The sequence below is a fragment of the Saimiri boliviensis genome, chromosome 5 (genome assembly GCF_048565385.1).
Source record: "Saimiri boliviensis isolate mSaiBol1 chromosome 5, mSaiBol1.pri, whole genome shotgun sequence".
Lineage (NCBI taxonomy): Eukaryota > Metazoa > Chordata > Mammalia > Primates > Cebidae > Saimiri > Saimiri boliviensis.
In genome coordinates this window covers 9,827,695-9,840,465 of record NC_133453.1, presented here as the reverse complement: position 1 = coordinate 9,840,465, position 12,771 = coordinate 9,827,695, and the positions used below count along the sequence as shown (strand labels likewise).

Sequence of the window (12,771 nt, the reverse complement as noted above, 5' to 3'; positions counted from 1 at the left end):
GTAAGTGTCGCTATATCCCCTTTGGAAGACTGAGTCAGGCCCAACTAGGGCCTGACTCAGTACTTCATCACATTCCTGATCACAAAAGCCCAATACTCAAAACACTGGCAAGAAACAAAACGGGGGTACAGATGCAAGAGTGTATTGCCTATTACACAGCAAAGCTTACCAGAAATTCTCTAAATAGAAATCTTTTTTTTTTTTTTTGAGGCAGAGTTTCACTCTTGTTATCCAGGCTGGAGTGCAATGGCACGATCTCGGCTCACCGCAACCTCCGCCTCTTGGGTTCAGGCAATTCTCCTGCCTCAGCCTCCTGAGTAGCTGGGATTACAGGCATGTGCCATCATGCCCAGCTAATTTTTTTGTATTTTTAGTAGAGATGGGGTTTCACCATGTTGACCAGGATGGTCTCGATCTCTTGACCTCGTGATCCACGCGCCTCGGCCTCCCAAAGTGCTGGGATTACAGGCTTGAGCCACCGCGCCCGGCCTAAATAGAAATCTTATTATTTCTCGCAAGTCTCCTTCTCCAAGGCTGTGCAGCCTGGGATTCTTCCCCACTCTCCTCCCCTATACAGACTCTGAAGCCCCTCTTGATTACCCTGAGCAGCTGAACTCTCTTTCTCAGCTTGTACAGGTCAGAGATGGGACTCCGTTCCTTAAGCAAGCTGCTTGGAGACCTCGGTCTGTCCTGCAGCCATCCCCATGTTAGAGACACATCTATGTCTCTAACACATATTAAATGCCTCTACCAGTATTTCTCAAAGCATGGTCCATAGACCACCTGCATCAGAATCACCTGGTGGCTTTAACGCGCAGATTTCTGGGCCTCACACCTGCTAAATCAGAATCTCTGGGGTGGGGAGGTGCCCATCAGTGGTTTGAAAATCAGTGGCCATCGACTGTGCCAAGCCTGGTCTATATACATCGCTTTCCGGGAACATTCTGTGGCCTTCAGTGTATCCAGAAAAAGCTGCATCTCCAGGCGTCTGGGCCTGCATCAAGGCCTACCACACAAGAGGTGACTTTGATTTTAGAAGAGTCCTCGTCCCTACTGTTCCACTGTCCTCTCCTTTTGCTTGTGTTTACTCAGGCCTGCACCATTTCCCTCCTTCTCCTCCTAGCATTCAGCCTTCCTTCCCACCAGTTCAAGTCCCACCCACACTACTTGGAGCCCCCAATTAGTACTGTCCCTGAAGCACACACTTTTGTTTTATTCCCTTAGAGCAGCCAGCCTCCCTGGTTCAAGGAATTCTCCCTGCCTCAGCCTCCTGAGTAGCTGGGATTACAGGTGCCCGCCACCACACCTGGCTATGTTTTTTTTTTTTTCCTTTTTTTTTTTGAGACGGAGTTTCGCTCTTGTTACCCAGGCTGGAGTGCAATGGCGCGATCTCGGCTCACCACAACCTCCGCCTCCTGGGTTCAGGCAATTCTCCTGCCTCAGCCTCCTGAGTAGCTTGGATTACAGGCATGTGCCACCATGCCCAGCTACTTTTTTGTATTTTTAGTAGAGATGGGGTTTCACCATATTGACCAGGATGGTCTCGATCTCTTGACCTCGTGATCCACCCGCCTCGGCCTCCCAAAGTGCTGGGATTACAGGCTTGAGCCACCGCGCCCAGCCTGTTTTTTTCTTTTCTCTTTTTTTGAAACAGGGTCTTGCTCTGTCACTCAGGCCAGAGTGCAGTGGCATGATCTCAACCCACTGCAACCTCTGCCTCCTGGGCTCAAGCAATCCACCTGCTTCATCCTCCCAGGTAGTTGGGACTACAGACACACACCTCCATGCCTGGATAATTTATGTATTATTATTATTACTTCTTTTTGTAGAGACTGGGTTTTACCATTGTTGCCAGGTTGGTCTTGAACCCCTGGGGTCAAGCGATCCTTCTGCCTTGGCTTCCTAAAGTGCTGGGGTTACAGGCGTAAGCCACCGTGTCTGGCTCACCTTGTTTTTCCATCCAACCTTTGGTATTTAAAAAATAGCTTTTGAAGACAACAGATCTAATATGAGAAATTGAATCATCATTGAAAGATGGTGCTAGTACATTAAAAATGTACCATTTCTCCTCCCCACCCACAGATGCAAACAGACTCAGGTAATAGACAGAAAAGGTAAACAGAAATCTGAGAGCAAGAGCCACACCAAAGAGAGCCATACCTCTGGTGTGTTCTGTCCTCTGGCCTCAGATCTTACTGCTTTGGTAACCGGAAAACATGTAATTGTTGGTATTTTATAAAAGACAGTGAGGGAAGGCTGGGAGCAGTGGCTCATGCCTGTAATCCCAGAATTTTGGGAGGCTGAGGTGGGTGGATCACCTGAGGTCAGGAGTTCAAGACCAGCCTGGCTAACATGGTGAAACCCCGTCTCTATTAAAATTGCAAAAAAATTAGCCAGGTGTGGTGGTGGGCTACTTGGGAGGCTGAGGCAGGAGAATTGCTTGAACCCAGGAGGCAGAGGTTGCAGTGAGCCAAGATTGCGCCACTGCACTCCAGCCTGGGCAACAAGAGTGAGACTCTGTCTCAAAACAAAACAACAGCAAAAAAAAAAAAAAAAAAGACAGTGAAGGCTACTGGTAGCTCAGAGGTAAGAACACTTTTTGGTGTTCTCTCTTATGTCAGACCTGAAAACACTGCCAGTTGTAATCCCTCCTCTCCCACACTGGTTTCCAAAAATGACGGCAGTCTTAAAAGGCCTCCCAGCCTTCTCCCAGCCCAGAGGCCTTCCCATTGTTCTCCAGTTAGGTTCATGGAGATCTCTTCATTTTGTAGCTTCTAGTCTCATTTAGGAGTACAAGAGTCCCTACTCTACCAGCTTAGAACTGCCCTTTCTGGAAACTTCTTGAACAAATGAATACTGTAAACAAATAGAAAAAGTTAACAACAATAAACAAACAAAGGGTGCATGTATGTTGTGGGAAAGAATCATTAAAAATTGTGTCTAAAAGACAAATGTTAAGGTCATGGGTTTGGTTCAAGTTTGTTGCACAATTTTGGAAAGTAGTAACTGTGGCACTCAGGAACAAGATCTTTCAGTTCCGTTCCTGGAGTAAAATACGGTTGGGATCTTATATTTGGTTTCTTCCCATCATGCAGCCAGGTTCACTTTCCAGAAAAAGGAGAGATAAAAGCAGTGCCATGCTAAAGACTGTAGGAATATTTTAATTCGTATTTTTAATTACATTATGTAATAATAATATCACAGTCTATTTTACAAATTAAATGTATGAGAATGTATGAAATAGAAATGGTAGGAAAAAAAACTAAACGTGGGTCAGGAACATGGAATTTTTCCAAAAACCAGGGGCCAAAGGTAGATGTGTAGCCTGTAGGGCCCAAGGAGGAGTCAGGAAGGGTGACAGGTACAGTTATTGGTTTGTGGTATGTATTTGTTCCCTGTGTATACACTGGAAAGGACTTGAGACCTGTCCCCTTCCCTGGTCTGGGGTTGGGAGTTTAGTCTGGTCAGCTGGAAGATGGCGGCTTGGGAAAAAGAGCCATCTGGTTACCTACACAGAGCTGGTCCCCTGGTGGCTGCAGGTAGGTTCTGCTGTTGAGGGAATTAGGGGTGGAACTGTCAAAAACCAAACGTGTGGAGGGAAAAAGTAAACAGTTTCCTCCTCCCTCCAAAAAACCCAAATTCTTGAAATGCATACATATTCTTCTCTCAAACATAGAAAAGTCTCACTCTGGATGTGCTTACAAGAAGATCGTCGTCAAAAAACTTTGTTTCTATGATAACGTTCCCACTGTAAGTAAGACGAGAAACAGAGGGCAAAAGAAAGAGAGTGATCATGTTAGGCACAGGATTTCATTTCCACAAAGTGGTTTCTATCTGGATTCCTAGGCCAATGGACATGCACCCACCCAGAGCCTTAGCTTAGGGACATTAAAATCCTTGTCTATATGGGGCTACAAGTCTAATGTGACATTTAACTTATGTTGTTAGATTTATCTCTGTCAAGCTCACAAATCAGAAGTGAGAGCATTTCTCCACTCCTTGATACACTCTAAAGCCCTTAGTAGAGTGCTCTGCACACAGGGTGCTTATAGATCCGACTGACTTTCTGATACCGCATTCATGGACACCTCTGGCTGGTTTACACATAGAAGCCTGCAGACCTCAGTGGCAGTATCCTTCCCTACAGTACTCACTATAGTGGACTTTGGTCTGGCCTGTGTCTATTTTCCTGCCTTTGGATAACAGCACCTTGCTCTTCATTTGGGAACTACCCTTCCTCCAGTCCATATGCCAAGTGAGTGGCCCCTCACTCACCTGGCAAAAGGGTGAACAGAGGATGTAACTTAGCCCAATCAGACTCTTTCGCTTGAGCAAGATCCTTCCTGTAGTTGCTTCTTGAGGAAGCCATCCAGGAATTCCTGTCCCCTGCATCTTCCAAGCCGCCCCAGGTCTCCCCCTTAGTCTTTCAACTCTTGTATTAGCCAGAGCCTGTTTCTATGATTTACAACTAAAGAACACTAAATGATGCACCTGTATTGTGAGGGCAGAATTTTATTTTTTTGGGTGGATATCTCAGTGCTCCTATTTGTAAAATGGGATAGACTATAACCTTACCAAATTACACTTGAACTGAGTTTAGGGCAACTGTTTTTGGGGGTTCTAAAAAGTTAAGTATAGCTAGTCCCCTACTTACACGAATCAGCTTATTATTTTTCAACTTTATAATGGATTTATGAGGATGCTAAATGCATTTTTGACTTATGATATTTTCATCTTATGATAGATAGGTTTATCAGGATGTAAACCCACTATAAGTTGAGGAGTACCTGAACTATTTTGGGGGTGCTCTAAAAAGCATGACATGACTTAACCTAAAAATGTTATCACAGACTTAATGGTTTTAGTACCTGAAAGAAATCAGGCCTGGACCCAGCCTGACCAATACGGAGAAACCTCATCTCTACCAAAAAAAACACAAAAATTTGCCGGGCATTGTGTCAGGCACCTATAATCCCAGCTACTCAGGAAGCTGAGGCAGGAGAATTGATTGACCTCGGGAGGCGGAGGTTGCAGTGAGCCAAGATCGTGCCCCTGCACTCCAGTTTGGGTGACAGAGCAAGACTGTCTCAAAAAAAAAAAAAAAAAAAAAAAAAAAAAAAAAAAAAATCAGGCCTGCTGAAGAAGTAGTCAAATGAAGTTTAATAAAATCTAAAAAACCCTGCTTTCATAAACTACTGTACTTTCCCAGGGTAATTAATTACCAGCAGATACATTTCTGCTGGTAATTAATTATATTAAACAGGTAAATAAGGTACTCAAAATCTGACTGGCTGATAGGATATAAAAGTAGTGACCATTGTAATTAAAAATCTACTTTTAAAACCATTAAAACTTTTAAAAAATTCTATTAACTTTTTTTTTTTTTTGAGACAGAGTCTTGCTTTGTCACCCAGGCTGGAGTGCCGTGGCGCAATCTTGGCTCACTGCAACCTCTGCCTCCCAGGTTCAAGCGATTCTCCTGCCTTAGCCTCCCGAGTAGCTAGGACTACAAGCATGTGCCACCACACGAGGCTAATTTTTTGTATTTTTAGTAGAAACAGGGTTTTGCCGTGTTAGCCAGGATAGTCTCAATCTCCTGACTTCATGATCCACCCGCCTCAGCTCTCAAAGTGCTGGAATAACAGGCGTGATTCATAGTGCCCTGCTTCTATTACAAAATTTAGATGTGGTCTTGCTATGTTGCTCAAGCTAATCTCAAACTCTTGGACTCAAGCAATCCTCCTGCCTCAGCTTCCCAAGTAGCTAGGATTATAGGCAAGTGTCAACACATCTGGCTATTAAAAAAACTATTAAAAACTTAAAAAGGGGGCCGGGCGCGGTGGCTCAAGCCTGTAATCCCAGCACTTTGGGAGGCCGAGGCGGGCGGATCACGAGGTCAAGAGATCGAGACCATCCTGGTCAACATGGTGAAACCCCGTCTCTACTAAAAATACAAAAAATTAGCTGGGCATGGTGGCGTGTGCCTGTAATCCCAGCTACTCAGGAGGCTGAGGCAGGAGAATTGCCTGAACCCAGGAGGCGGAGGTTGCGGTGAGCCGAGATCGCGCCATTGCACTCCAGCCTGGGTAACAAGAGCGAAACTCCGTCTCCAAAAAAAAAAAAAAAAAAAAAAACTATTAAAAACTTAAAAAGGGGGCCGGGTGCGGTGGCTCAAGCCTGTAATCCCAGCACTTTGGGAGGCTGAGGCGGGTGGATCACAAGGTCAAGAGATCGAGACCATCCTGGTCAACATGGTGAAACCCCGTCTCTACTAAAAATACAAAAAACATTAGCTGGGCATGGTGGCGCGTGCCTGTAATCCCAGCTACTCAGGAGGCTGAGGCAGGAGAATTGCCTGAACCCAGGAGGCGGAGGTTGTGGTGAGCCGAGATCGCGCCATTGCACTCCAGCCTGGGTAACAAGAGTGAAACTCCATCTCAAAAAAAAAAACAACTTAAAAAGGGGCTGGGTGCAGTGGCTCACTCCTGTAATCAATCCCAGCACCTTGGGAGGCCAAGGCAGGTAGATCACCTGAGGTCAGGAGTTCAAGACCAGCCTGGCCAACATGGCGAAACCCCATCTCTGCTAAAAAATACAAAAATTAGTTGGGTGTGACGGTAGGTGCCTGTAATCCCAGCAACTCAGGAGGTTGAGGCAGGAGATTCATTTGAACCCAGGAGGCAGAGGTTGCAGTGAGCCGAGATTCAGCCTGGCCAACAGAGATTCCATCTCAAAAAAAAAAAAGAAAAAAAACCCCCAAAAAGTAAAAAGTAGAGACAGGCATGGTGGCACATGCCTGTAGTCCTACCTACTTAGGAGGCTGAGGCAGGAAGATCACTTGAGCCCAGGAGTTGGAGTCCAGCCTGGGCAACATGGCAAGACCCTGTTTCTAAAATAAATAAATAAGTAAACAAAATCCAAAAAACAAAAAACCTAAAAGTAAATAACCTCAATTTAACAGATTCAATATGGCTTTCATAAAGGACCTGTTGAAAGAGATGATCCAATATTACACAATTTATCTGTGGGACTTTTTTTTTTTTTTTTTTTGAGATGGAGTTTTTTGCTCTTGTTACCCAGGCTGGAGTGCAATGGCGTGATCTCGGCTCACCGCAACCTCTGCCTCCTGGGTTCAGGCAATTCTCCTGCCTCAGCCTCCTGAGTAGCTGGGATTACAGGCACGCGCCACCATGCCCAGCTAATTTTTTGTATTTTTAGTAGAGACGGGGTTTCACCATGTTGACCAGGATGGTCTCGATCTTTTGACCTTGTGATCCACCCGCCTTGGCCTCCCAAAGTGCTGGGATTACAGGCTTGAGCCACCGTGCCCGGCCTTTTTTTTTTTTTTTTTAAACAGAGTCTCACTCTGTTACCCAGGCTGGAATACAGTGGGGCAATCTTGACTCACTGCAACTTCCACTTCTCGGGTTCAAGAAATTCTCCTGCCTCAGCCTCCTGAGTAGCTGGGATTACAGGCATGTGCCACCATGCCAAGAGTTAACTTGGGACTAACTCTTTAGAAAGTACTATTACTGTAACATTTGAGAGACTAACATCCTTCCCACAGAAAATGGGAGGTGAGAAGTTATTGACAGTATTTTTGGACAAAGGACAAACGAATTATTCTTTGAAGAGGAGGTAAAGCTATAAATATGGTGAGCTATTTGCCAAAAAACTGTAACCAAGTATTATACTCAAAAGCTTATTATTATTATTTTTTTTTTTTTGAGATGGAGTCTCGCTCAGTTGCTAGGCTGGAGTACAGTGATGCAATCTTGGCTCACTGCAACCTCTGCCTCCCGGGTTCAAGCAATTCTCCTGCCTCAGCCTCCCAAGTAGCTGGGACTACAGGTGCATGCCACCATGCCCAGCTAATTTTTATATTTTTAGTAGAGATGGGGTTTCACCATGTTGGCCAGGATGGTCTTGATCTCTTGACCGTGTGATCCACCCGCCTCAGCCTCCCAAAGTGCTGGGGAAAACAGAATTATTAATAGGTCTTTGCCAGATTCTGTTAAAGGTGATCTAAACAAAATACAGAGGTACCAGAGTATGATAGTCAGGAATGAGAGCAAATTAACATAGATTTGGTATATATTAAAGGCAGTCTCCTTTCATGTCATCTCATTTTATCTTCATTACATCTCTGTAAGACAGAATTATTAATTCTGTGTCTAGAGATTAAAGACTAAGGCTCAGAGAAATAAAAGTATATTAGTGCCCAAGATGACACAGGTAGTCACGGTGAATCAAGAATTTAAATCTGGTCTAAAGATTTTTTTTTATTCTTTCTACTTTATCACACTGTCTTTTTCATATGAAAAAGGTCAGGAACTTGGAAACCTAGATACCCTTGGATGCTCCTTTACTATATTTCTCAGCTGAACTCTCTGCCCACTGAATGGCACCAGGAGTCCCACTTGCCTGGAATGCCTGTTTCTAGACACACTTCATAATTTCCTGAGACCTGCTCACTCACGTTAAGACGCTTGCTGGCATCATCTGGGACTCAGGTGCTGCCTCTATCAAGGACTGCCAGGTATTTGTGGAGTTAGGGATCACAAAGCCAAACTCGAAGAACCATTCTGAAGGAAGAAGGAAAAGCCTGGGTGAGCAGGTGCCCCGGTATAAAGTTTAAGGGCTCTTTGTTTCCCTCCTCTACAGTGAGCCTCTTTCTACCCTGAAAACCACCAAAGGAAGCTATCAGCAACCTCCCAGACCAGAGGCATAAAGAAAGACAGGGAAGCCTCCTTTAGGTTGTCCTCTGAACCACACCAAAGGCTTGCTTCTCCTGATTTGAGGTCTAAAGGACTAGGACCAGCAAGCAGGATATAATATAAGCAGCATTTTCTTAGAGGTAGGCTAGATGTGAACTATACATAGATACATAGCTAAATTCACCTGGAATTAGCTCAAAGGGGCATATGTGCCCTCTTACACTGCTTGGTGAGAATTCAATGCAGAGTGGCCTTGCCAGTCAAATCTGTATGATACTGTATGTAGAGCACTGTACTAGGCCCTGCTCACAGCAGCTTCCTCCATGACCATATCACAATACAACGTCAGTGCCTAAACCAGGCACCACCCATGCTCCCAGTGTCAGAGACCTCAAAGCCCCTTATATTGGCCAGCTTTGTTTTGGTTTGTTTTCACTGGGGATCCCCAGTCTTGCAGGGCGTAGGAACCCTACCACAAACTGAGTTGTAAAAGGAGTTATCAAAGCACTGCTTTAGTTCACTGGTGTGCCTTTTGTCCTGGTCGCCCTAAGCCCTGATTTCAGGCATGTAGGCAGCAGAATACCTTCTAGGCATTGCCCTTTGAAGTAAACTTTTTGTTCCAGGCGGAATTTTTCCATTTGTTCTGTTGAAGAAAAATTCAGTTCTCGAGACACTGCCTTGCACTTGAGGATTTTCTTGGGAACACGGGCTGATAAGAGAAAAACAAATGTTGAAGCCACTCTAAATGAAAACCACATGACTATGATGCTTCAGATTTCTGGGAGTTTCTTACAGCTGATTTAGACAACACTTTATTTATTACATTTTAGATAATGCCTTGGTAAGTGTATTATACTTTGTGTGGCTGAAGGCAGAGTTCTCCAATTGGTCACCTGTATCTGAAAGATACTAGATCTTCACAGAACACCAGATTTTGTTCATTTAAGGGCCTCATCTAGCTACTCTCATCAGGAAAGGGGCTGCATAGGTATCTTCTCTCTACTCTCTTCTGGTGATTTAAACCCTATCTTTTTTTTTTTTTTTTTTTTTTGAGACGGAGTTTCGCTCTTGTTACCCAGGCTGGAGTGCAATGGCACGATCTCGGCTCACCGCAACCTCCGCCTCCTGGGTTCAGGCAATTCTCCTGCCTCAGCCTCCTGAGTAGCTGGGATTACAGGCACGCACCACCATGCCCAGCTAATTTTTTGTATTTTTAGTAGAGACGGGGTTTCACCATGTTGACCAGGATGGTCTCGATCTCTCGACCTTGTGATCCACCCGCCTCGGCCTCCCAAAGTGCTGGGATTACAAGCTTGAGCCACCGCGCCCGGCCTAAACCCTATCTTTTACTTGAGGGAGATAAAAATGAAAAATTTTCTTTTGGAGAAAAAAGTTGAGATCTTAGTTTATATCTTTGGATATGTTCTAATGGTAAAAATTTCAGCACAAAATAAGTTTTGGGAAGTGGGAGAAAGAAACATTAAGTAACTGGGATGGGCGTGGTGGGTCACGCCTGTAATTCCAGCACTTTGGGAGGCTGAGGCGGGCAGATCACTTGAGGTCAGGAGTTCAAGACAAGGATGGCCAACATGGTGAAACCCCGTCTCTACTAAAAATACAAAAATTAGCTGGGCATGGTGGCGTGCACCTGTAATCCCAGCTACTTGGGAAGCTGAAGCAGGAGAATCGCTTGAACTTGGGAAGCAGAGGTTGCAGTGAGCCAAGATCGCGTGACTGCACTCTAGCCTAGGTGATAGAGTGAGACTGTGTCTCAAAAAAAAAAAAAAAGAAAGTAACTGAAACTGTCAACAACACATGGATTAACATGCTGTGTCTTGAGGGGCTCACCAGCCTATTAGGTATGTGTTAACTTAGCTCTCTGATGCCCAGGCCCTTGTCTGGCATTGGTGACAGCCCCGTATAGGCAAAGGGTTGGAAAGTACCTTCATGCTCCACACCAGGAACAGACAGGTCTTCTGTTCCTTGCCAGAGTATCTTCCCTGTTTCAGCATCCCGAAGGTTCATCCAATTTCTGATCAAATATGACTAAGGAAAAATAAGGCACTGAAAGTGACTCCCACTTTGTTCTCTAGGTGTCTCATGGTTGCTCCCACCAATTCTTGTTTACTTTTTAAAAAGTCTGTCAAAACTGCTCATTGCCATGGAAGCAGATCAGAATGTGTAGGAGAGTCAAAAAGACATCTAAAGGAAGAAGCAGAGACCTAGAGAAGATATTTTTATCTATAAGAATCCTAAGACTGCACACACCTGGAAATTGCAAGAAAGTGACAGAAAATGAACAGTGCAAAATTTAAAACTGAATTAAAAATGAACAGTGCAAAATTTAAAATTTACCAACAGGATCTGACCAACCAAGATAAAACGCCTAAAGAAACAGTATCAGATGTATCCCAAGGAAACAACTCATGAAGATCACTCCATAGTGAAGGCCACAGTCCATAAACTTCACCCACAAGCACAACTCTCAACTCGCTTTTTAGAACCCCCTTTTATTTATTTTTTTGAGACAGAGTCTCACTCTGTCACACAGGTTGGAGTGCAGTGGTGCAATCTTGGCTCACTAGAATCTTTGCCTCTTGAGTTCAAGCAATTCTTGTGTCTCAGCCTCCCAAGTAGCTGGAATTACAGGAGCATGCCATCATGCCCAGCTACTTTTCGTATTTTTAATAGAGATGAGGTTTCACCATGTTGGCCAGGCTGGTCTCGAACTCCTGACCTCATGTGATCTATTTGCCTCAGCCTCCGAGTGCCCTGTTTCTAAATAGGAGAAGATAGCCAAGTATCGCCAGAAATTCAAGAAAGCATTTATTATGAAAGAAAAAAAGAGGCTTACAGATAAAGACATAACGTTGTAAAAAGGAGCATTAAAAGAAAAGAGAGATGACATAACCTCTACAGACACTAAAAATTGATACAATAAAATTGTGTATATCTTAGGTGGATTTCTCTGGCTTGAGGTTGCAACTTATGAAGCAGGTCAACTGATATTCTCTGTCAGAAAATGCCTTCTAACCTAAGTATTTATATTTTCTAGTTTCTGTATTGTTTGATACATTAAATGAGTCAATAATACCAATTTAAAAACGAACAGAACTCTAGAAACACACGTATTTTGATAGCAGGACCAAACAACTCAAGACAAAGACATAACTGAAGAATCTTTTCAGAACAAAAAAGGCAAAGATAGAAGATAGGAGAGCAGGCTGAGCATGGTGGCTCATGTCTGTAATTCCAGTACTTGGGAGGCTAAGGCGGGTGGATTCCTTGAGCTTGGGAGTTTGAGATTAGCTGAACCATGGTGAAATCTCATCTCTACAAAAATACAAAATCAACCAGTCATGGTGGTGCATGCCTATGGTCCCAGCTACTCTGGAGGCTGAGGTGAGAGGATTGCTCGAGCCCACAAAAATCAATGCTGCAATGAGCCGAGATGATGTCACTGCACTCCAGCCTGGGCAACAGAGGGACACTCTGTCTGAAAAAATAAGGGAGAGTAAAGGCACAAAAACTGGAGAAAAGTCCAAGAGTTCCAATGTCTAACTAACAGAAGTTCTAGAAAGACAGAACAGAGAAAACTGAGGGGAGGGTGGCATCAATAAATTAATTCAGGAAAATTTCCTAGATTGAAAGTGTCTAGTCCTCCACTTCCTTCCCTTTAAGAAAAAAAAGAAAAGAAAAGAAAAGAAAGTGTCTAGCAAATACCCAAGTCACATCATAGTGGATTTACAGAACATTAAAGACAAAGAAAAGCAAAAGCTGGCTGGGCGCGGTGGCTCACACCTATAATCCCAGCACTTTGGGAGGCCGAGGTGGGTGGATCATCTGAGGTCAGGAGCTTGAGACCAGCCTGGCCAACATGGAGAAATCTTGCCTTTACCAAACACACACACACAAAATTAGCTGGGTATGGTGGCAGGCACCTGTAATCCCAGCTACTCGGGAGGCTGAGGCAGGAGAGTTGCTTGAACCCAGGAGGTGGAAGTTGCAGTGAGCCAAGATTGTGCCATTGCACTCCAGCCTGGGCAACAAACAA

General features: G+C 44.4%; 1 protein-coding gene across 3 annotated transcripts in view; it reads right to left on the bottom strand.

Moving 5' to 3' along the window:
• Positions 1–3,141: 3,141 nt before the first annotated feature.
• Positions 3,142–12,771, bottom strand: part of PDE6D (phosphodiesterase 6D) — a 58,186-nt gene continuing 48,556 nt past the window's right edge. The window contains exons 3-6 of one of the 3 annotated variants that reach the window (XM_074398857.1): positions 10,661–10,763; positions 9,301–9,426; positions 8,480–8,585; positions 3,142–3,748 (exon numbers count right to left, since the gene is read on the bottom strand). In XM_074398857.1, the coding sequence (XP_074254958.1) occupies positions 3,667–3,748; positions 8,480–8,585; positions 9,301–9,426; positions 10,661–10,763 (417 nt within the window). In that variant the 3' untranslated portion in view covers positions 3,142–3,666. The remainder of the gene's footprint in view (positions 3,749–8,479; positions 8,586–9,300; positions 9,427–10,660; positions 10,764–12,771) is intronic. The other 2 variants (XM_003930607.4, XM_010341161.3) reach the window with 2 other exon arrangements.